This window comes from Amphiura filiformis, chromosome 1, assembly GCF_039555335.1.
Source record: "Amphiura filiformis chromosome 1, Afil_fr2py, whole genome shotgun sequence".
Classification (NCBI taxonomy): domain Eukaryota; kingdom Metazoa; phylum Echinodermata; class Ophiuroidea; order Amphilepidida; family Amphiuridae; genus Amphiura; species Amphiura filiformis.
In genome coordinates, this window is record NC_092628.1 from 4,786,522 (window position 1) to 4,812,496 (window position 25,975).

A 25,975-nucleotide genomic window follows, 5' to 3' on the forward strand; every position below is an offset into this window, starting at 1 on the left:
GATAGGCCCTAAGATAAGCAAAATATTTTTGAAGCACATAACGAGACCAGTAAATATGCGTCCGTAAAAATTCCTCCAATTTCGTCAATAATTAAATGTTTTCTGAATAGGCTTCATGAGCATGCAAATAAGGTTTATGTCCAAGTGGCGAAATAGTTGGACAGCAAGGTTGTGTGAAAAGATATGGAATGCAAGATTGTGAAAACGTAATATTGCACATAATTGGATTGCTAAATTATAAGGAGCTTTGTTATAATATTTTATTATTATTATTATTATTATTATTATTATTATTATTATTATTATTATTATTATTATTATTATTATTATTATTATTATTATCTAAGAATAACAATTGTGGAAAATCTTAATTTAATATGATGATTCTTTTCATGTTAGGATAATATAATGATAACATTCGGTAAATGTTCTAAGCTTGTTTGTCATTTTCAGACTTGATGGTGTGTCCTGGAAATCAGCTTGAAGTGATTGATGAGTCAATGTTTTGTGATGGCTTCTATGACTGTCAGGATAGAAGTGATGAGGACATTCTTGCAAATAATTGCAGTAAGCTATACGCATGCAAAACAATTAATGCACACACCCCAGAAAATATATGTTGGGGGAGGGGGCCTGACGGTGATCCTCAAAGAAATGCCCTTGACGTCCAGCGCACCATTCGGTTATTTGAGATTATAATTCGTCTGGGACTTCACCCCTCCTCTCTCTCTCTTTCTCCCTTCTATCTCTTTTCATCTCCCTCTTATTTTTCTCTTTATCCTTTTGTTATCAATTTTATGGGATTTCAAATATCAGTTTAAAAATAGAAACAAGCTTTGCTTGTGTTAATAATAAAATCTCATTATATAAACCGTTACACTTAAATAAAAGACAATTTCATGATGATATTAAAACTAAATAAACAGCCCATGATCTCTTTTCATGTGTAAATCTCTGAAATTACATGCCTGCTTGTAGCAAAAGTGGTAATATGTGTCAATGTTGCTACTGCTGATAATGATTTTCAAACCATCTACTATCAGGATCAGCAGTTGCAAATAACAGTCCCGATTGAAAAAAGGTAAAGCTGTTTGCAAAATGTACCGTGGGTCAACCACTAGGTCCACAGTCTCCAGGATACGTTTCGGAAATTTTCCTATTGAGAATCTAATGTTTGAGCTGATGTAGTTCCCTTTCCAATGATTTGGTAGGTACAATGTACCTGATACATAATCAAATAGCAAATGCTACAAAGGAAGCATGTATAAATATTCAAAGCCAAAGAAACACGGAAGAAATAGAGCTATTAGCTAGCTATAATCCATCTATATATTTATATTAAAAACATCATCGATATATTTTTCTTTTTTAATTTTTACGTTATGCAATGTTTACATTTTGCAGGTGTTTGTGGAATTGAGCCTAACATAACTTTACCTGATAATGGCATGGTATTCAACCTAACATCAAGAAACTACCCATCCAATTACATCACAAGTGATGATACTAATATCATCTGTCAGTGGTTTGTCACTACCTCAGCTGGGCCGGGAGAATTTCAGGGGTCTGGAGCTAGAAGCAGCATCTACATCCACTTTGTGGATTTCTACTTGGATACAAATGATGCTTACTTATATTTTGGACGCAATGAAGCAAATTGGAGAGAAGTGGCACTAACAGGAAGTAGTCTGCCTCGTGATATGATATCACCTAATGGAACTGATATGATAGTGATCACATTTCAGGTTAGCAGATATGCTTATCCACGAAGGGGATTTTACATGGAGCTTTCAGAATATACTGATGAAATAGGTGAGTGGGAATGTACAACGCCAGTCTAATTTGTCAAAGAAGTATGCAACAAGTGTAAGGAATTTAGATTTAGAGATAAGCAACAAAATGGTGCTTTATTGTAGCGTAATTTCTCTCAAGAATAAACAGTATAGAAATAGTATTGCGATACAATACAAACGTAGTTTACCTACCTAGTTGCCCCTCCCCTGTAAACAATTTTACAAATAACACAACTTTATAACTGTTCCCTTTTCCATGTACCTGTGCAACTACATTGGCCAAATGTCTTTCCAATTCAGGCAAGGATTTTGTCATTAAAGGTTTACCCATGCATGTCAAAATGCAAATCAAATATCCCGCTCTTTTAATTGTGCGCAGGCAAGTGTACAATGATTCCTGTACGGATTGCTTCGGGCCACATAATAAGCTGATACCATGCATTGGCTTTTGTGTGGTCAATTCGTAATTTGTCATTTTGAAAATTGCACGAATTTCCAAACAACGGTTCCTATGCTCACTATGCTTAAACTTTTGATATCGAATTTGGTATCGATCTTTGAAAAAAAGTGTATAAAAATTATTATATGAAATATTTTGCCATAAACTCATTAGACTCTGATTAAATGGGGATGGAACTAGTGGCGACTTTTTAATTTGACTGTGTTTATTTTTCCGGCTCGAAATACCGGAATAAAGGTAACCAAAAGTTGGAATATGCATGTTTCTTTGGCGATTTTAGGCCACAGTTGTCCTCATTTTGACCCATTTAAGCATTTCGCATGTGCTTCGCGTGCGCTTCTAACGGTACAAGTCTGTGTATAGACAAATACCATGCGTTTAACCTATTTAACATTTAACTGCTTCCTCATATTTGTAGTTTCATTAATTGGGTCTTTCTTGCTCAGCGCTGCGTTCTTTATGTAGCTATACAAGCATTTTGTATGTATGTATGTAATGTATGATTGTAGTACAATATATCAGTACTTCAGGATTCATACTGCAGTTACTGTCCGTTTTCCTATACACAATACACAGTGCTCTCACCATTGACGCGTGACCTCTACAAATGATGTATGTTGGAAGAATGGGCACTTGCCTAGTTAACATCATTGTGTGAAAAATAACCAGCCAATATTTAACTTATTCTCCAAACTTCTAGCAAATATATTTCTCTAACATGACCTAAAATTACAGCTAGGTTAGATGTTCAGAAATAGTCGCACTTTTGTAAATATGAGTGAGGGCAAGGCATAGCTAGCCAACTCCCCGTGTTATTTGAATGGAGATTTGACCGAAAATATTGGTATCGAACCGCTCACTTCTGAAGGATGCCACAAAAAAACGGTACAAGCTACATTTAAACTATTCTCTGGCAATCATTATGATGAGTTTCTTATATAGTATGCCGAAATTGGGTACTGTAGGTGATTGACAAAGGGTCGCACTTTTGTGTTTTAGGAAGGATATGTAAACGACAGATAACACCAAAAATATGAAGAAATTATTTCCAAACCGTGTTAAGTCAACAATCATTATGTTGCTCATTTTCAAGAATGCTGGTTAACAAAAAGCAGGCCATTGTCTCATTTCGTGAACAAAGCTCCACTACCATTGTTTCCTTGCGTTTCCTTTATAATCGGTTACCCAACTGAAGCTGTATTATAGCAGCTCATTGCTATATCGCACATATAAAACAGACACATGTGCACAGCCAGAGAAGATCCGATTTAATCAGTTGAGCTGTTTCAATGAGTGTTATCTTGGTTTAATAGCTTTTAATGGGGTTTAAGTCCTGCAAAGGTCGAGGTGAATTCTACTGTAGACATGACTGCATCATGTAGGATAATTTCTAGGCTCCAGGTTATGTAAATTCCAAGGTTCCAGGTATTTACTCCGTATTTCAAACTAATGCACACTTATATATGAAAGGTGATATGACTTGGCAGTAGAACCGGATAGATGACCTTTTACATTAGTGAGAATGTAAAATTTTAGTAAATCAATCCCTTTGAGGATACGCATAACTGCTAACCTGTATTTTGAGAAAACAGCACTTACGTCCTTCTTTCAACGGGGTCTTCAATTTAGCTTTGTAAAAATGGTCTTTGATTTTTTAAATTTTGCATATTTAGAATGTGAATTGTTATGTTCTATTTATATTGCTTGATGTTTATCTAATATCTCTATACCATGTAATATATATGCTAGATAGATTGTTAGACCAGCGTTTTGTTTAATAGGCAGTTTAGGTGCTACACAAATCGCAAATCTGGTGCTACTGTAAATCAGGCTACCTTAGATAAACATGAATATAGATATAGATATAAATGTGCTAATTGCTGGTGAAAATCAGACCCACACCGCTCAGGAAAATGTTGATTGGTAAAGTTCAATATAAACCTCTGTTTTCTAACCTCTTCAGAGCATGAATTATGTGACAATGAATGGCAGATTTTAGAGAGTGAGGATCTGATATGTGATGGCGTTTATCAATGTATTGATATGAGTGATGAACAACAAGATTGCTGTAAGTATTATAGGCAAGCGCCTCATTATCAGTCATTATCAGCAGTAGCAACATTGACACATATGACCACTTTTGCTACCAATTATAGCACATTTGCTAAAAGCAGGCATGTAATTTCAGAGTGTCAAGCAGAATTTCTTTTACAAGGCGTACACGTTCATTGTCAACATTTGGGTAGGCTTCAATACTGTTATCAACTAGTGTCAGATCACGCGAGCAGCTGATCAGTGATAATGCGTAATAAAAAGCTGGAAGCTTAAGGAGGATGTCAAGTCTCAGAAAGTAATAGCCCCGTAACTAGGAGCGTTTTCATTTTGTTGACTGTTTTGCTTCTTAGTTGTCAGGTGAAAAAGTGGGTAAAAATGCAATTAAAAATAGCGCATTGCTCATTTACAGATTAACAGATTGTTTTTTTAAAGCGTAGATATGTGGACAGACATATTTTTACAGATTATTCGTATTGAAAGAAACTTTCTTCAATAAGTTTCGAAATATATGGCACATTGAAAAAGGCAACAGTGTTTGTTAAAGTGTACTAGAGACTGTTGGTTTACTAATTTACTAGGCGCTAACTACTAGGTCTAGATTATCTTTGGCCAATATCTTACATCATTTGCATGATGAACATTGAATAATTTTTCATTAACACTAAGGGGTGTTCCATGGACCCGTGACCTGGGACTGCTGCGATTGCTCGTTTACGCGTAAATTAATCGTGCTAAGGGAAAATTAGATATTTAGTATGGCCCTTGGACTTCCCTATTCTACCAACGAGAGGGTTAACTATAATATTGAACATCTTAACAACATGTAAGCATGTTAATATTTTCTTTGCATAAATGTGAATGTAATTAAACATAAATAAATGCTATTTAATCTAGTTATCTCTAAATATGTTCACCAGAGTGTTTTAAACTTTGACATGTATATGTAAGGAACGTGTAATGGAAGAAACAGTGGTCATTTTTAAACTCATATGAAAAATACTAAATTAAAAAAAAAATAGTTATGTTATAATCATGTAAATTGGTCGCGTTTATTCTATAACATTATATATCAGCACCCGTTTCATACCTAAAATGACAGAAAGCTAAAAAACCAATCTGCGACTCACTTTTTCGCGTACCTTGAAAGCTATTAATTTTATATAGGTCAAAGTTCATTAATCAAATTTCAATTTTTATTGCTGATTTATTGTGTCAAGTAAACATAGTAACTGATTCTGTTGAGAAATCTTGAGAGGTCTTAGGAAAAGTGGTCCTTATTTGCTAACAGTGTCCATGGCTTAGCAAGAGGCATCATAATGTTTCAGCTGATGTAGTGCCATTCCCTGTGAATTAGCAGGAACGCAATGAAATTGCCCTACATGACAAACCCAGTGTTAAAGTCTTAAACAGTTGAAATCGCCATAAAACAAGCTTTAAAATGATATATCACTTGTTATATCTGCTTGGTTAGGTACTCAAATGATTCAAAGGAGGCATGTGAAAAAAAGCCTAAAGAAGGTTTCCCAATCTCAACAGAAACAGTTACTAATATATCTCTATATTATTTACAAATTATCTAAATTTCCCACCTCATGATACGATATGAATGATTCAGAAAAGAAGAACAAAAACGACAAAAAGTTTTCATTGTTCATTTTCATTTCATGCAATGGATTCATTTCGAAGACTATTGTGGAATTGAGCCTAACATCACTTTAGCTGATAATGGCATGGTATTCAACCTAACATCAAGAAACTACCCATCCAATTACATCACAACTTCTGGGAATGACATAACCTGCCAGTGGTTTGTCACTACCTCAGCTGGGTCCAGAGAACTTCAGGGGTCTGGAGCTAGAAGCAGCATCTACATCCACTTTGTAGATTTCTACTTGGATACAAATGATGCTTACTTATATTTTGGACGTGATGAGGCAAATTGGAGAGAAGTGGCACTAACAGGAAGTAGTCTGCCTCGTGATATGATATCACCTAATGGAACTGATATGATAGTGATCACATTTCAGGTTAGCAGATATGCTTATCCACGAAGGGGATTTTACATGGAGCTTTCGGAATATACTGATGAAATAGGTAAGTGGAAGTGTGAAAGATCAGCCTTTTTTTGTTAAAGAAGTATCTAACGTTAAGGGTAAGGAATTAATCAAAAATGCATCAACACAGATGGTTTGGCATCGTTGCGCTTTCCATAATGTACTACGCAAAGCAAAGCTGTTGAATTTTGAAACCCTAAAATTGTTGCTTGCTCAAAGCAGCCGTAAACTAAATAGTAATGCACAAAATAACCCGTCATGAGCGCACGGTTCCTTAAAACGTACCTGAAAAAGATCTACATCTCTGTTTCTGGTGTCTAATTCTGGTAAAATATGCATGCAATTGATACGTAACATAGCCCACCACAAATCAGATGCATAGCTAAAATAAAGTCAAAATCCAAACTTTACATACATATATACTCAAGTAATTACAACATTTTACTCATAGTTAGACTATCTTTTGAATAAAGTGCTCAATCCCAAAAGGGAGAGCGTATAAAAATTCAAAGGTCTGTTCTTTGAATACTCAAGTAATTATATACAAAATATACAACTGCAATTATATACAAAATACAGAGAACGACATATAAAGCTCACAGAGCAGGCGGCAAATTCAAATACACACATCACATACACACATACATACATGCTTACACAATAAAAATATAGTGTATCTGAACATGCTATAAAAAACATTATATCTCTTACCTGATTTTGATCATTTTATTAAGACATTCTGTTTAGTTGGAGGAAGGGCCTAGCCTGCACCCTCGGTAATCAACTTCTAATCAACGTTCAGAAAACATACGTAGGTCAAATTGCAGACAACAGGATTGAAATTTCATGACGAATCGGAAAAAACATTATTTGACCTATCTGAGACCCACACAAGGGACAAAAACTAATAGTACTCCGATTTCAATGAAAATTGTCTCAAATTGTTTGTCATGTAAAATAAAGTCAAATCAGGAATAATTTGCACTACTGTCTGGAATGCTTGTTTATTGCCAAAATCCAGCAAAATGTCAATCCCCATTGCAAACTATAGGGCTTATTGATCATGGCCTATTTTGTAATGTTTCCTACGTATCGAAACATCCTAGATGGTGAGAACTGTTCCTTTATTTGGGTTCCGTTTACATGACGAACAAGCACGCTAGGCCCTTCTTCTAACTAAAGTAATTTTTCCAATGTAGTTGCATAGGTGCATTGAAAAGGGAGTATTAATCTAAAACCATAGACATGTATTTTGTTTAGATAAAATGGACACACGTATAAAATGACTGTTGATTTTATTTACATTCCCACGGCAGGTCAGATCTTTATCTAGTCAACACTCTAACTATACCTGCAGCTCAAACTCTTATCTAATCATCGGGCCTAACCATAACCCTAGTTAGTCGTATCCCTATTTCCGAGAGGAATGTCCACGACAGGGATATCCCTATACTATAATAATCTATTATGTTTGATGATTGTTACTTTAAAAAATTGTAAATGTACTGCAGGGCCCCTTGTTAGTCCACCCTTTTGCTGAATCGGGCTACCTTGGATAAACATGTATAAATAAGTATAGATATAATATTTTATATTGGCTGGTAAAAAATAGGCACTCACCGCTGAGGAAAATGTTCATTGGTGAAGTTTATAAACTATAAAACCTTTGTTTTTAACCTGTTCAGAACATGTATTATGTGACAATGAATGGGAGATTTTAGAGAGTGAGGATCTGATATGTGATGGCGTTTATCAATGTATTGATAGGAGTGATGAACAACTAGATTGCTGTAAGTATAGAGGCAAGAGCCTCCTGAATTCTTTTTACAAGCAGTACACGTTAAATGTTAACATTTGCCAAATATGTAGGCCTTAATACTGTTGCCGACGAGCGACAGTTCACCCGAGCAGCTGATCACGGCAATGTATAATTAAATGTTGGAAGCTTTGAAGCTTACAAAACTTAAAGTAATCTTATTCAAAATTTTCGTTGCTAATTTCATTTTATGAAATGGTTTCATTTTGAAGATTATTGTGGAATTGAGCCTAACATCACTTTACCTGATAATGGCATGGTATTCAACCTAACATCAAGAAACTACCCATCCAATTATATCACAACTTATGGAAATGATATAATATGCCAGTGGTTTGTCACTACCTCAGCTGGGTCCAGAGAACTTCAGGGGTCTGGAGCTAGAAGCAGCATCTACATCCACTTTGTGGATTTCTACCTGGATACAAATGATGCCTACTTATATTTTGGACGTGATGAGGCAAATTGGAGAGAAGTGGCACTAACAGGAAGTAGTCTGCCTCGTGATATGATATCACCTAATGGAACCGATATGATAGTGATCACATTTCAGGTTAGCAGATATGCTTATCCACGAAGGGGATTTTACATGGAGCTTTCGGAATATACTGATGAAATAGGTAAGTGGAAGTGTGAAAGATCAGCCTTTTTTGTTAAAGAAGTATCTAATGTTAAGGGTAAGGAATTAATCAAAAATGCATCAACACAGATGGTTTGGCATCGTTGCGCTTTCCATAATGTACTACGCATCGCAAAGCTGTTGAATTTTAAAACCCTAAAATTGTTGCTTGCGCAAAGCAGCCGTAAACTAAATAGTAATGCACAAAATAACCCGTCATGAGCGCACGGTTCCTTAAAACGTACCTGAAAAAGATCTACATCTCTGTTTATGGTGTCTAATTCTGGTAAAATATGCATACAATTGATACGTAACATAGCCCACGACAAATCAGATGCATAGCCAAAATAAAGTCAAAATCCAAAATTTACATACTTACTCAAGTAATTATATACAAAATATACAACTGTAATTATATACAAAATACAGAGAACGACACATAAAGCTCACAGAGCAGGCATCAAATTCAAATACACACATCACATACACACATACATACATGCTTATTCATTAAAAATATAGTGTATCTGAACATGCTATAAAAAACATTATATATCTTACCTGATTTTGATCATTTTATTAAGACATTCTGTTTAGTTGGAGGAAGGGCCTAGCCTGCACCCTCGGTAATCAACTTCTAATCAACGTTCAGAAAACATGCGTAGGTCAAATTGCAGACAACAGGATTGAAATTTCATGACGAATCGGAAAAAGCATTATTTGACCTATCTGCGACCCACACAAGGGTCAAAAACTAAAAGTGATCCGATTTCAATGAAAATTGTCTCAAATTGTTTGTCATGTAAAATAAAGTCAAATCAGGAATAATTTGCACAGTCTGGAATGCTTGTTTATTGCCAAAATCCAGCAAAATGTCAATCCCCATTGCAAACTATAGGGCTTATTGATCATGGCCTATTTTATAATGTTTCCTACGTATCGAAACATCCTAGATGGTGAGAACTGTTCCTTTATTTGAGTTCCGTTTACATGACGAACAAGCACGCTAGGCCCTTCTTCTAACTAAAGTAATTTTTCCAATGTAGTTGCATAGGTGCATTGAAAAGGGAGTATTAATCTATAACCATAGACATGTATTTTGTTTAGATAAAATGGACACACGTATAAATTGACTGTTGATTTTATTTACACTCACACGGCAGGTCAGATCTTTTTCTAGTCAACACTCTAACTATACCTGCAGCTCAAACTCTTATCTAATCATCGGGCCTAACCATAACCCTAGTTAGTCGTATCCCTATTTCCGAGAGGAATGTCCACGACAGGGATATCCCTATACTATAATAATCTATTATGTTTGATGATTGTTACTTTAAAAAATTGTAAATGTACTGCAGGGCCCCTTGTTAGTCCACCCTTTTGCTGAATCGGGCTACCTTGGATAAACATGTATAAATAAGTATAAATATAATATTTTATATTGGCTGGTAAAAAATAGGCACTCACCGCTGAGGAAAATGTTCATTGGTGAAGTTAATAAACTATAAAACCTTTGTTTTTAACCTGTTCAGAACATGTATTATGTGACAATGAATGGGAGATTTTAGAGAGTGAGGATCTGATATGTGATGGCGTTTATCAATGTATTGATAGGAGTGATGAACAACTAGATTGCTGTAAGTATAGAGGCAAGAGCCTCCTGAATTCTTTTTACAAGCAGTACACGTTAAATGTTAACATTTGCCAAATGTGTAGGCCTTAATACTGTTGCCGACGAGCGACAGTTCACCCGAGCAGCTGATCACGGCAATGTATAATTAAATGTTGGAAGCTTTGAAGCTTACAAAACTTAAAGTAATCTTATTCAAAATTTTCGTTGCTAATTTCATTTTATGAAATGGTTTCATTTTGAAGATTATTGTGGAATTGAGCCTAACATCACTTTACCTGATAATGGCATGGTATTCAACCTAACATCAAGAAACTACCCATCAAATTATATCACAAGTTATGGAAATGATATAATATGCCAGTGGTTTGTCACTACCTCAGCTGTGACCAGAGAATCTCAGGGGTCTGGAGCTAGAAGCAGCATCTACATCCACTTTGTGGATTTCTACCTGGATACAAATGATGCCTACTTATATTTTGGACGTGATGAGGCAAATTGGAGAGAAGTGGCACTAACAGGAAGTAGTCTCCCTCTTGATATGATATCACCTAATGGAACCGATATGATAGTGATAACGTTTGTGGTTGAAAGATATGCTTCTCCTCGAAGGGGATTTTCCATGCAGCTTTCTGAAAATACTGATGAAATAGGTGAGTAGGAATGTGGAATTAAGAGATTTGCAACAAAAAAACTGCATTGTAATACAATTACTTACAAGAATACGAACTATTACTTTGTGATACTATGGAATGTTTTTAACCTCTTCAGATCATTTATTCTGTGACAATGAATGGCAGATTTTGGGCAATGAGGCTTTAAGATGTGATGGTATAAATCAATGTAGTGATAGGAGTGATGAACCACTAGATTGTGGTAAGTGTTGAGTCAAAAAGCAAATTTATTTTTTCAATGAATACACAATCACTCTCAACATTTGCCACCTGGCTATAGCTTTTGCGACTATTGGCAGATCGTGCAAGTAGCCGATCAACAGCACTGCCCAAATACATGCTGGAAGCTTAATTTATAGAGGGATCTATTAACTCCAAGATATGCATCAAATAAAAGTTAACGATGTTACTTCTTCACACGAGATACAAACAAGTGTATTATTTTTCGAAATCTAAATATAAAACGAATCTAAATTTAAACACCGCTAGTTGGTGAAAAAGCACCTGTTTTGGAACTATTTCTTTTTTAATGTTCGCTTTGATTTTTTTGTTTGTCCTTAATCTTGAGACTATTACTGACCACATTAAGTACATTTTAGACTCATGAACTTTTGAAATGTGAGCTTTTATCGCATAACTTTATCTCATTGTTCCAAAACCTCAGTAATAAAAAATAGCGCATTGTGCATGCTCTGATTTTTTGTAGAAACATGTAATTCTTTGATGTTTTCCATTTTCTTCTGAGACTCGTTTCTTCTGAGATATTAACAACTTTCTGGGAACCAAGGGAGAACAGTGCCAGTGCATTGATTGGTCACCCCAAGTTAAATAGGAATTAAATAAATAAATAAATAAATAAATAAATAAATAAATAAATAAATAAATAAATAAATAAATAAAACTTACATAATTATTTAGCTTAATTTGGTCAATAAATCAAGCATAAAAGGCTGATATTCAAAAATTAAATATAAAAACAAACGTTTCTGCATAAGGATGCTGTCTCAAGATTTAAAAAAAAAACTCATCGTGATTGAGTACATTTTAAACATTTTGATTTAAAAAAAAGCAAAACTCGTGTTTTGTGATTTTGTCCAAACTGGTTATTTCTACCTCAAATCGTTATTTATATTTATATTTCTTGATTATTTTCCTTTCAAAACATTTACACTTTTTATTGTAAGACGTTGCGGCACTTACACTTACTTTACTTCTGAGACTTTATTATCCCCTATTGGGCTATTCCAGTTAAAATTCATACACCCCCTATGAAAGACATGACCTTAATGTCCCACATAGGGGGTGTAAATTTCAAACGTTGTCACCTATTCAGGTAACCCCATTTGAAATTCACACTCCCTGTGTGGAAGACTAAGGACATATCTTCCGTAGGGGGTGTACGGATTTCAATTGAATAGCATAATGTGCGCAAATATTGTTAAAATAATTCTGCTTTTAAAGGTAGGTGCAGATTATTTCTTATTGTGTTTTGTACCTCACACTGAGGCATGTACCGAAATTATTCAATTCTCAAGTTTTGAGGTAAATTGCACCGACCATTTTGATATTAGAAGTAAAAACAATGCATCATAACGGCCCATAGAACGGTATGTGTGGTATACCACAATTGGGAATGACGAAATATATTTTAGGACTAAATTTTCACCTGCATTATGAGAAAAATGTGAGCTTAGTAGACTGTTTGAGGTGAAAAGTGTGGTACATTTAAAAATGTGTGTCTTTGTTTGCTTATTTGGTCACGGAATAAGTTCAGTGACAGTTTTGTTGTTGTTTTACATCGTGCGATGAATGTTTATTTTATTGTCCTTTTTCATTGTCATTAACACAGTTTGTCCAGAGCCTGAGATAATAATACCAATAGATACTAAGGTCAATGTGATGTCTTATAGCTATCCTAATAATTACATGAATAACATGCGGTGTTTCTGGACTGTGCGGTGCCAGGAAGGTGGCAGAATACTAGTGCAGTTCATAGACTTCTATACGGAAAGAGGCTATGACAACTTGTACATCGGAACAGCACAGAATGGACGACTTTTGGAATATACGGGTAATTCCCTGCCTGATTTGGATGTTTTGTCACCAGCTGATGGAAGCGCCCTCCATTTTGAATTCTATACAGATGGAAGTATAACATCACGTGGCTTTCATATTTGTTTGACAAATATAAATGCAGAAGGTAATAGAAAGAACTTGGATAGAAATAACATAACTCATACGAAACCCATAAATATTTTATTATTTTGTTTTGGATCCAAAATTTTCACATACTTGGATTCATCATAACATGATAGCTGAATTGGATGTTATTTTCTAATTATTATTATTATCATTGTTATTATTATTTTTAAGCTGGATCTAAGTACTTGCGTTCTAACTGTTCATTAGCACAGTACTAAATACTGTTATTCATAAAACAACCGAAATCAAATTTGTCTTTTTATCATAATGCTATCCAGAAGTAAATTGTTCAAAAAGACATGTTTAAGAAAGCAGCTAAATATATTTAAGCAATATAGGTTTATATGCTTATAGGGTTATCAAGGGGGTAATCCTTAGCATTAGACTTTTATATTGTTGTACTTTACATGATATAGGTTGGAATGAATCAGGTGCGTAGCACTAAAGCACGTATTCAAATATATACTTCACTAATGGGTCAACAGGGGAGTAAAAACAACCTTACGCAATCTCCCTCATATATTATATAATATATCATTCAATTTTTAATGTACCTTATATGCAACTTTCATAATTATGTGAAAATTGTAATTCTGATGAGATGTTGATATGCTGAAATAAATCAAATCAAATATTAATATTTCTAAAATTTTATATTTCTCCATTAAATCGTAGACCTAGGGAAATTGTCAATTTTTAAAGGAGGGTTTCAATACATAGTTAAAAATTCCCTTTTCCGTGTGATTTTAGCTCCTGCAGTATGCACATAGTACATGCAGTTTGGTCAGCTAAAACAATTTTCAGTTTTGGTTGTTGCCAGTGTTGCCACATTTCACAATGAGTATGGCATTCAATTGGTTTCGTCTCATATACACTTTATGCTTGTTAAAAGATAAAACGGCTATAGAAAGTGTGTTCTCTAAACAACATGTATTATGCCGTTTTATTGGTCTTTTAAACCGTGTGTTAATATTACTATTAACAATCTTGTTTGTTATTTCCAGACTTGGTAGTGTGTCCTGGAAATCAACTTGAAGTGATTGATGAGTCAATGTTTTGTGATGGCTTCAATGACTGTCAGGATAGAAGTGATGAAGGCATTCTAGCAAATTGCTGTAAGCTATACTCATTAATAAAATCCATGCACCCGCCCACCCCCACACCACACACACCATCTACAACATTTATTCGTCGGCAAACGAAGACAGTGTCCTACATTGATGAGCGCTCTTGTGTTTTTGCTGATTTTCTGAGCCTAACCGGGGACGTTGACTTGTTTTACACAAATTTTACAAACATTTTTTGGATTTTTAAAATCTATCAACTGGGGACTGATTTTTATATTAACATTAGAAGACTCAAGACCCCTGTTGAGGTAACATACACGGTTGAGGTTCATGTTAACGTTCGCGTTTACCAGCAAGCACCTACGCCAAAACACCACTTGTAAATACCTCTCCGAACAAGGAGCTTAAATTCCAAACAAGCGAGGACCTTTAACTTGGACGAGGACTTTGTACACCTGAAACTCTGTCCCAAACCGTTAATCTGTTTGAGGATTTTACAATTCACCAGAGACGTGAACGTACATCAGCAAACGAGGCATGGTCTGCTTAAATTTTAAGTCGTTCACAATTCTCTGGTGGGGAAAGGAACCGCGGATGTCCGCGGTTGGTGTGTGTTTGCAGTTATCGGGAATCCTATTTGAATGTATAATGTACCAATGGATGGGTTTTGTTATCATCGTTCCAATTGATACCAATGTCATAATGATGTCATAATCGACCAAAAACTCGGAAATAGTGTGATTGTCATTCATGTCGTCAGTATAAATTGGCCAAAAAATTGGATTTTACTATTTATCACTAGAATTTATAGGAAACCATAAGTATATAGGAAGTTTCGTTTAGTGCCATGATGGACGAAAAAAGTTACTTGGTCCTCACCCCCCACCCCCAACCCCACTCAAAGTTAGACGGCGTACCCTATGGTGGTCAATTTTATGTAAGATTGATGAAATGATTGTGTGCATATTTAAGCTTACTTTCATCAAGAATTTTCCTTTTATCTTAGTGTAATGATATTTTTGCGAGTAAAATGGTATTTTGTATTTGACATTATGTAATAAGCGTCTTCGTTTCGACTTGTTCATTTGCAGCTTTGCCACTATGTGATCCTGATGAGTTTCAATGTTTCGATGGATCGTGCATACCTAGATACATGGAGTGTGATTTAAGACGGAATTGCCACTTTGGAGAAGATGAGATGAACTGTGACTGTAAGCTTTGCCCTGTTGATGTACATCAATAAATAAGGCTTATGAAGTATGCATGGTTTTTGAATGTGTATGTCTGTATAATGGGCTGACCCTGGTATGTCATCTGCATTAGACTGCCTCCACCAGTGGTCCACATTGCGCTTGTAACGTGATATGTTTCGTTATCCCAATTGTTTACGAATGAGGGCAGCTGTCGCTTTTTCTGTTCTGTACATATAAAATTTGAATTTTTGTCAGTTTTTTAGTTCAAAACGGACGGTTGTTTGTCTAAGACTATCATGTTCTTTCAACACATATATTCAAGTGCAAGCCTTAAAATCGGCTTCTTTAGAAAGCAAAAATTGCGGGAGATATTCATCATTTTCTACCCCGGCATCCAAAACGTGCATAGCACATACACGTGTATCGATCCCGGGTATTGATTGTAGTCTCCCTGCTGTACAGTGTAATTATTTACCTGGCGATGTGGATGTGTGGTGTTGATATTAGTCATAACACTAAGTGGCGCAGCATGGGTTGTAGGGGTACAAGATAATAAACCGACTGGAAACTCCAGCTTTGGCACTGGTAATCCATCTGGTGTCAGGATGAGTTGTTAATTAACCATTTCGGTAAATTACAAATGCCTTTTTGATTGGAGCCCCTGATGACGCGATATCGCTGCGCATATCTTTACCGCGCAATTCATCGATGTGATCATCTTCGTCGCTCAAGTGGAACATTTTGAATCTCGCAGTACAGATGTGTGCATCGATGATGTACCGAAAATTTCAATAGCAGTCGCATGTGAAACAGGCGACAGTGCTTGCCAAAGGTACTGGAGACTACTACAATCTCCAGGTCACCTCTGGGCAATAGGTTGCTTTATTGTCCTCATGAGCATTTTTAAATACTTGTATTAAAATACTTGTTTATCAAATAAGAAGGCAATTTAAGTTAACCTGAGCGGAGTAAATTCCCTGTGAATTAGCAGGATCGTAATCAAATAGCAAATGCTACAAAGGAAGCATGTGAAAAAATATTCAGCTGTCTCACTGAACAGAAATATAGCTAACAATAGTTACTTAAATCTATATATCTAAATACCTTAACTTCTCACCTCATGATATGAATGATTCAACACGAGAAAGGAAATACAACCAAGACCTACAAACAGATTTTCATTGATCATTTTTATGCGATGTTATTATTTTATAGTTTGTGGAATTGAGCCTAACATAAATTTAGCTGATAATGGCACGGTATTCAACCTAACATCATTAAACTACCCATCCAATTACTTAACGAGTTATGATAGTGACATCATATGTCAGTGGTTTGTCACTACCTCAGCTGGGTCCAGAGAATTTCAGGGGTCTGGAGCTAGAAGCAGCATCTACATCCACTTTGTGGATTTCTACTTGGACACAAATGATGCTTACTTATATTTTGGACGTGATGAGGCAAATTGGAGAGAAGTGGCACTAACAGGAAGTAGTCTGCCTCGTGATATGATATCACCTAATGGAACTGATATGATAGTGATCACATTTGAGGTTCGCAGATATGCTTATCCACGAAGGGGGTTTTACATGCAGCTTTCTGAATATACTGATGAAATAGGTAAGTGGAAGTGTGCAAGGTCAGTCTATTGAGTTTACGGGTGCTTAGTGCGAGCAAAATTGTCAGGGTTTCAGAATTCAACAGCGCATGCCTTGCGTTGCGTAGTACATTGTATATAGTTAGTGGGGGTAAATGACCACAGGGGTGAAGTTGTGTAATAATATTTTGTTTTGTTTTGTTTTTTTGTTTTTGTTTAGTTTTTGTGGTTTTTTTTGCATTATGTAACAACCAGGGTGTGTAGATTCAGAATATACCGGGAGCCAAGAGGACACCCTTGAGCAAATTGAGTTATTGATGTCAAAGGTCACATAAGGGGATTAATTAAATACTTCTATCAAGTTATAACATATCACAAGTTCTTCCTCGGGTCACAAGAAGTAATACACGTCAATGCTAATAAAGCTCTAGAATGCTCTAGAAAGCTCTAGAAAGGGTAAAAAGAAACTTGTACATGGATAAAATGTTCAAAATTTTACCCACGTTTTAGATGTTTCCCCGGGGATGTTTCATCGCTCGTGCGGAAGATTTCATCAATATTGCGTCCTGGTGAATTTATTTAAAGACACAAAATGTATAGTTTGTCATATCTACGGAGTCTAGATTACATGTTATGACGTATGAACTGCCAAGGTACTATATACTCTATAGTTGTTGAACTCGGACCATGATTCTAGAAGAAAATGGCCTCTCAGTATAGCAAACTATGCCTTTTTTGTATTAATTTGTAAAGACAAATAAATTGGTACACTTGTATTCAATTTGGAGCATTTTGAATTTTTTACTTATTTTTGACCTATATCTCATGAATGAATCCTGAAAAATACACGACCTTTGACGTTTTTATTCCTTGGGACCAGAGGACCATTATATGATATATTATATCTTGATTAAAGGATTTAAAACACTTAATCACCTTGTGTGATCTTTAATCTCAGTAACTACATTTGCTCAATGGTGCCCTCGTGGTTCTCGACGAGGTTGAATCTAAAACTACATCCCTCCTCCATTACTGGAAGCAAAACATTGCATTTGCATGCAACTTCACTGTCATACTGTGTCGTCAATGATATCTATCTTCAACTAAGCAAGCTTAACGATGCTGAAAAATCTGTGCTGATGATTATAGAGGTGTCACTTTATAAAAATGAATCACATTTAAATTGATTGTTAATTTTAATAACATGTCCACTACTGTAGGCCAGATATATACCTTGTCTGTGGGTCACGTAAGCAATTCATTTTAGCCTCAATCCTCAATCCAAACCTCAATAGTCCAAACCCTAACTATATCTACAGCTCTAACCCCCAACTAATCATTGGGCCTAACCATAACGATAGATAGGACGTATCCCCATCTACGGTATAGATATCCCTATAATATAATAATGTATTATGTATTTGATGATTGTTGCTTTAAAAAAATTGTAATGCATAGCGGGCGTCGTGTTAGTCTAGCTTTTTGCTGAATCGAGATACCTTCAATGCATAAACATAAACAAATAAATATAAAATTATTGTGGTAATGGCAGGTGGAAGTTGACATTCACAGCTCAGGATATATTTTTGTGAAGTTTAATATGAAATCGCTTTTTTACCTCTTCAGACTATGTATTCTGCGACAATGACTGGCAGATTTTGGGTAGTGAGGATTTGATATGTGATGGCATTTATCAATGTAGTGATAGGAGTGATGAACCACGTGAATGCTGTAAGTATAGAGGCAAAAGCCTCCCAAAGGGTTAAGCACAATTCCTTTTTACACGAGTTCACGTTCGCTGTCAAAATTTGGCTAGGAATTAATAGTGTTGCCGACTAGCGGCAGATCACGCAAGAAGCCAATCAGCGGCACTCCATAATTAAATGCTGGAAGCTTAAGGAGGCTTTCAAATCGGAAATTCGCACGATATACAAAAGTAAAGAAAAAGAAAATGAATCTTAACATAAACACTAGTTGGTGCCAAAATTGTCGGTTTTTGAAGAAATTCACGCACATAAAATACGTTTTTGACCTTTTTTGAAGAAATATTTAGATAAATTCTTATTCAAAAATTCTCATTTGATGCGATGCTTTCATTTTGAAGATTATTGTGGAATTGAGCCTAACATTACTTTACCTGATAGTGGTATGGTATTCAACCTAACATCAAGAAACTACCCATCCAATTATATCACAACTTCTGGGAATGACATAACCTGCCAGTGGTTTGTCACTACCTCATCTGTGACCAGAGAATCTCAGGGGTCTGGAGCTAGAAGCAGCATCTACATCCACTTTGTGGATTTCTCCTTGGATACATATGATGCTTACTTATATTTTGGACGTGATGAGGCAAATTGGAGAGAAGTGGCACTAACAGGAAGTATTCTGCCTCGTGATATGATATCACCTAATGGAACTGATATGATAGTGATCACATTTGAGGTTAGCAGATATGCTTATCCACGAAGGGGATTTTTCATGGAGCTTTCTGAATATACTGATGAAGTAGGTGAGTGAACCTATGTGTCAAAGAAGTAAGAGTGCGACATTGATAAGGAATGAAGGGTAAGGGATTCAGAATTGAGAGATTGGCAGCAAAATAAAACTCTAATGTAACGTAATTACTTACAAGAATTACGTGCGTGATATTTCTGTGTGATACCAGGGAAATCTCGTAGTTCACCGATTTAGTGCCTTCCTGAATAAGCGACCTGTACCTAATTATAATAAATATATAGCAAAACTTTATAAAATGCTTTCATATCAATGTACATAATTATACAATTCAATTTGGTTAAGGGATCTGGAATGCGCGTTTTGAGCGTTTCGACAGTATTTTTTATGGGACATGAGAGCACCTCAGACGTATCAAATTGCATTCTAAATACGAAGCATGTCTTTCTGATATCAAATAATTTTCATTTTTTGAAATTCACGATATAATACAAATTTTATGACAAATTTATTAAAATTTGATATTTTCAAATTTTTGATATATAACTGTCCTCGAAGTATATTTTATAAATCTAATGATACATTCTTAAAGTGTATGTAACTGGGAGGAAAAGCCGACGATAAATTGAAAATTTTGACCTTTCATATTGATGATATGGATTTTTCCCCAAAAGACCTAATTTTTTGTGTGTTTTGGGAAAAAATCCATATCTTCAATACGAAAGGTCAAAATTTTCAATTGATCGTCGGCTTTTCATTCCACCTACATACACTTTAAGTATAAATTATCAGATTTATAAAGTTTACTTCGAGTACTGTTAAATATCAAAAATATCAATTTTTAATGATTTGCCATAAAATGTGTATTACGTTGCGAATTTCAAAAAATCAAAATCACTTGATATCAGAAGGACATTCTTCGTATTCAGAATGCAATTCGATATGTCTGATGTGCTCTCATGTCCCACAATAAATACTGTCCAAACGTTCATACCCCTTCCCATAAATGTCTTAACAAAATGAAGAAAAATCTGTCGCAGGATATTAACTTCAGCATGTTCAGGTACACTGGATTTTTAATATTTTATACACATGTATGCAAATTTCCCACGTTCACTTTATTCATAATTTTAGTTTTATATGCGCTCCACAAAAACAAAACAAAAAACAAAACAAAAACAAAACAAATAAACAGCACTTCCACCAAACGAGGTATTTAATTTAGCTTTAAATAATGGTCTTTGATGTTTGAATTTGTAATATGTCATATGTAAATTATTATGTTCATATGCAGCAAGAATATATTATATAAAAAATATCATTATTATTCAAAAGATAGTCTAACTTGAGTAAAATGTTGTTATATATATATATATTTATAAAGTTAATTGGTAAAGTTTAATATGAAACCTGTTTTTTAACCTCTTTAGATTATGTATTCTGTGACAATGAATGGGAGATTTTGGATACTGAGGATTTGATATGTGATGGCATATATCAATGTAGTGATAGGAGTGATGAACCAGAGGAATGCTGTAAGTATGGGCGCAAGAGCCTCTTTTTAAAGAGGCTCTTTAAAAATGTGTCAAGCAGAATTTCGTTTGCAAGCAGTACACGTAAGTTGTCAACATTTGCCAAATAGCTGGGCGATCAGGGACACAGCGTAATTAATTGTTGGAAGCTTTCCTTAAAAGGGGGCTGTCAAGTCTCAGAAAGAAAAGTACTTAACCTTCTTCTCAGGACATACAAAAGTTGATGCCAAAACTATTATTTTGGAAAAAAATCACACAAAAGACATGGTTTTTTCCTTCATGTTTTTGATATCAGATATATGCCTTATTTCAAATTTCTGACTAAATAAGACACATTTTAGGCATACTTATTTTGGCCCCAATTATTTTGCCTGTTATTTAAAAAGAATCACTCTTTCGATGTGTTGATTGTAAAATATTATGGGTCCCTACGACTCCTCTAACTACCCAACGGGCAGTGTGCTACTGTTATATACATACGCTTTTATAAATACGCACGTGACCACCTCCGCGCTGCCATAACATTTGAATGCAAAGACGGAAGAACATGAGACTACTTTGCAGCAAAATTGTCTATTTTGTTCAACTTTGTGATTATATTGTAAACATTTCCGTCGTTGAATATTTTTTCCGTCATCATATACTTAAAAAATGTTGTTTTTGATAACATTTTACAAATTCTGAATCCTCCCATGAGTAATAATTTTGCTATTCAATTAATACTGAAATGTCCTGGCCTACGGGTGTCTTCCCATCTTTTCTGGTTTTAGTGTTTCTTATCTTTGTAAGGTAAATTAAGCTTGACTTTGGCGATGCAATTTCGCCAACGACTTGGACTTACGTATTGACTGGGACGAATGATTGACAGCTCGACAACGAATTGCGGACCTCTTGTTTTGTTTACAGTGCTACACAGGGCGCACAATCTGATTTGGCGTATTTTAGGCCTTTTTCTATTCGTAGAAACAAAATTATCACTGCTTTTCTGTGTGTTTAGATGTATTCTGATTACCAAATTTTATGACGCAAATTGCATTTAAATTGTCCCATCACTTCTCTTCCTCGTATATTGTGGATGCCGCGGCATTTGCGGTGTGGGGTTGGTAGACGCATTTCTGGTAATAAGGTCGACGAGATGCGGCGACGTAAGGCGGCGCATCGCGTCGCCCTCGCGCTCTTACGTCGCCACTCCCTGATTGGCCGGTGTTGTTGTTAGGCTAACTAGCATGTGAGAGGAGCGTGGGCCATTTAATCGCTGCGCAAGTTCACTTCTGATTTAGAGCTCATTTAGTTAGCACGTACTTTTTTGCTGCACTGTTTGACGATAATTTTACTTTATATTTAGAGACATGACTTTTGTCTTTAAAGCGGCAGTCTCTGTACGATAGGTTCATAATTTTTGATGAATAAATCGTGTTCTTAACTTTGTGATTATACTTTTGTTTGTCGTTTAGCTCAATGTTTTCTGTTCTCTGTGTTACGTATTATTTATCGGGAAATCATCCATATATACCAGACCCGGAATAAATCATTACAATACTTGATGATATTATCTAGAGAGTTCCTATCCTTTTCTGTATAGTGGTCAATGCATGAGGACTTGGTTACGCTCGCTGGTCTTGTCCATGAGTCACGTGCGTATTTATAAAAGCACATTTATAATTATAACCAAAGTACACTGACGGGAGGGTCAACTATATGTAATATTGAAAATCTTAACAACATGTAATCATGTAATCTTTCTGTATATAGATATAAATGTAATTCAACATAAATAATACCAGTTTGTCCGAGCTCCATTTCTTCATTTAAACATAATGTTAATTAATTCAGTTATCCCTTAAAATGCTAACCAGAGTGCTTTTAACTTTGACATGTGTATTAACGTAATCGTTATGGAAGAAACAGTGAACGCATAACGAAAACTACTTTACACATAAAACGTTTTAAATGTTTTCATGACCTTTAATGTTATAAAAGCGTTTTGACCCAATCCAAAACGCATTTCTAACACGTTTAAAATGTTTTAAAAACATGTTTGTTTCGTGAGAGAAGGCCTGCGGGAAAGTAGTACTTATCTATAAACGGGAGTGCACGTGGCTTGGAAGTGTAAAAAAAAATAAGGCAGCATATGTTTCAGCTGATGTTGTGCCATGCCCTGTGAATTAGTAGGAACGCAATCAAATATCAAATGCTACAAAGGAAGCACGTGAACAAATTCAAAGCCAAAGAAGCAGGAATAGTTACTCTGTTTACTTGTATCTATATGTGACCGTACACCACGAATGCACAGTAAAGTCCCCCTCTGGTAATTTTAACTTTTTTTTGCATATTTGCAAAGAGCATGTCTCAAGGATTAAAATGACACCTAAATGATTTTAGGTTGTCATGAATCAAAACGCGAAACCGAGAAAAACGCGTTCAAAGTTAAGGAAGCAAAAAATTACCAATTTTGAAATGAAAAACATTATATTTCCATAGCAACCAATATTTTCCTTACATGCTATTTGCTTCACATTTTACACAGACGCAGTATAGGTATTATTCAATGAGCTGTTTAATAAAGCATTAAATGGTGCAAACAATAAACTTCTTCTGAAAGACGAGATTAAGCATATTGTTCAAAATATTTAAAGGAATTTCAAGTCTATTAACTACATCTCATGACTGAATCGTTACTGGAGTTTTTAGGATAAAAGAGAGTTAGTAATTTGCTCTTTCTAATGTATTTGAATAATTTTAAAAGTGCTAATTATTTTAAATTAATTTTGCACGTGTAGTTAACTTCTGCGAGGCATAATCATGCGATATGGTCGCGTTTCGACCAATCACAACTGACGTTTTGTACTTCGTTAGGAACCATTGTTTGTGTCAAGATAGCTCTGTAAACGGGTCTCCCTTTGGTTACTTTTACGATTATTTAACAGATTGATGCTAAAAGTAGCTTTTTGGGACTTTCCTCTTTCCGGTGATAACAAACACGCCGATTTCACGGCTCTGTTGTAATTTTTTTATCAAGTTTGTAATTTTTCTTACATCAGATGGGCCTCAGAAAATGTAGGTTATTTCATATTTTTACTTTAAAATAAAACTTTGTTGGTGTTTAGAAGAATGTTTAAACATTTCAAATCTGCAAAAATTTCAATTTCGCCAAAAGCGGCTCGCTCGCTTATTCGTGACGTACGGTCATTTATTATCCAAACATGTGAATGAGTAAAAAAAAAACCTCTCATCTTCCACTTCATTTTATGCAATGATTTCATTTTAAAGATTATTGTGGAATAGAGCCTAACATCACTTTACCTGATAATGGCATAGTATTCAATCTAACATCAAGAAACTACCCATCCAATTACATCACAACTTATGGGAATGAAATAACCTGCCAGTGGTTTGTCACTACCTCAGCTGGGTCCAGAGAATTTCAGGGTCTGGAGCTAGAAGCAGCATCTACATCCACTTTGTGGATTTCTACCTGGATACATATGATGCCTACTTATATTTTGGACGTGATGAGGCAAATTGGAGAGAAGTGGCACTAACAGGAAGTAGTCTGCCTCGTGATATGATAGCACCTAATGGAACTGATATGATAGTGATCACATTTGAGGTTCGCAGATATGCTTATCCACGAAGGGGATTTTTCATGGAGCTTTCTGAATACACTGATGAAATAGGTGAGTGAACTAATGTGTCAAAGAAGTATGAGTGCGACATTGTTAAGTAATGAATTGGTGTCTTCTCTTAATAAGCGTCCTGTACATAATGTTTCAAATAACAAAAATGTCTAAAATGCTTCCGTATCAATTCATGCAACTAAATTCGGTCAAATGTTTTAACAAAATTAACAAAAACAGGATTACAATGATTCTCACTTCAGCATGTCCATGTACACTGTATTCATGTTTATCTACATCTATGTATGTTTCCCATGTTTACTTTATTCATGATTTTATTTTAATATGCTCTCAACAAAAGAAAAAGAAAAACGCCAAAAACGGCAAAAACGGCACATAATCTGCCAGTGGGCCCCGTGTTTTGCTGAATCGGACTACGGTTGATAAATTTGAATCAACTATAAAAAATAAACTAATAGCTAGTGAAAATGCGACTCTGCTATCTAAAAATGTTTTAAATCCTGTTTTTAACCTCCTCAGATTATGTATTCTGTGACAATGACTGGGAGATTTTGGGTAGTGAGGATTTGATGTGTGATGGTATAAATCAATGTAGTGATAGGAGTGATGAACCAGAGGAATGCTGTAAGTATAGAGGTAAAAGCCTCCCAAAGTGTCAAATTGAATTTCCTATAAGCGTTACAAGTTCGCTGTCAATATTTGTCAAATAATAGGGATTTTAAACATTGCATTGCTAACTATCGGCGGATCGTGTGATCAGCATGAACTGCGTAATTACATGCAAGAAGAGGGATTTGTGAGATTTCATGAAACTTCGGCCCTCGGTTTTTTTTTTATCAAACTTCAGTTTTTAACATGTACACAATGTTTGTCCACTATACTATACTGTTTTCGCTATACTGTATTATACTATACTAAATTCGTTTTGACCAAGAAAATCGATCGTTTTGGTCCGAGACGAAATACTTGCAAAATGCAAGATAATGCCACTTGCACACAAAAATTGATATTAGCCAGTGTCTAAATCGTGTTCACAGAGTTTGGATCATCAACGCGGACGTCGACTGCAGACGACAGGTTTCAAATTTTGTTTAAATTTTTCACAAAATTCAGAATTGTAAATTTTCATGACCATATTTGGAATCAGCATGACAAATGCGTTAAAATGAGTACAAACAAGCCGTTCGG

The 25,975-nt window shown here is 35.2% G+C and overlaps 1 protein-coding gene across 1 annotated transcript in view; it reads left to right on the forward strand.

Moving 5' to 3' along the window:
• Positions 1 to 24,797, forward strand: part of LOC140154613 (CUB and sushi domain-containing protein 3-like) — a 37,824-nt gene extending 13,027 nt beyond the window's left edge. Inside the window, exons 10-26 of the mRNA XM_072177183.1 lie at positions 454 to 567; positions 1,405 to 1,812; positions 4,217 to 4,321; positions 5,995 to 6,402; positions 8,048 to 8,152; positions 8,391 to 8,798; positions 10,330 to 10,434; positions 10,673 to 11,080; positions 11,199 to 11,303; positions 12,951 to 13,301; positions 14,308 to 14,418; positions 15,462 to 15,581; positions 16,779 to 17,183; positions 18,787 to 18,891; positions 19,265 to 19,672; positions 21,048 to 21,152; positions 24,420 to 24,797. Coding sequence (XP_072033284.1) covers positions 454 to 567; positions 1,405 to 1,812; positions 4,217 to 4,321; positions 5,995 to 6,402; positions 8,048 to 8,152; positions 8,391 to 8,798; positions 10,330 to 10,434; positions 10,673 to 11,080; positions 11,199 to 11,303; positions 12,951 to 13,301; positions 14,308 to 14,418; positions 15,462 to 15,581; positions 16,779 to 17,183; positions 18,787 to 18,891; positions 19,265 to 19,672; positions 21,048 to 21,152; positions 24,420 to 24,691 — 4,043 coding nt within the window. The 3' untranslated portion in view covers positions 24,692 to 24,797. The remainder of the gene's footprint in view (positions 1 to 453; positions 568 to 1,404; positions 1,813 to 4,216; positions 4,322 to 5,994; positions 6,403 to 8,047; positions 8,153 to 8,390; positions 8,799 to 10,329; positions 10,435 to 10,672; positions 11,081 to 11,198; positions 11,304 to 12,950; positions 13,302 to 14,307; positions 14,419 to 15,461; positions 15,582 to 16,778; positions 17,184 to 18,786; positions 18,892 to 19,264; positions 19,673 to 21,047; positions 21,153 to 24,419) is intronic.
• The last annotated feature ends 1,178 nt before the right edge of the window (positions 24,798 to 25,975 follow it).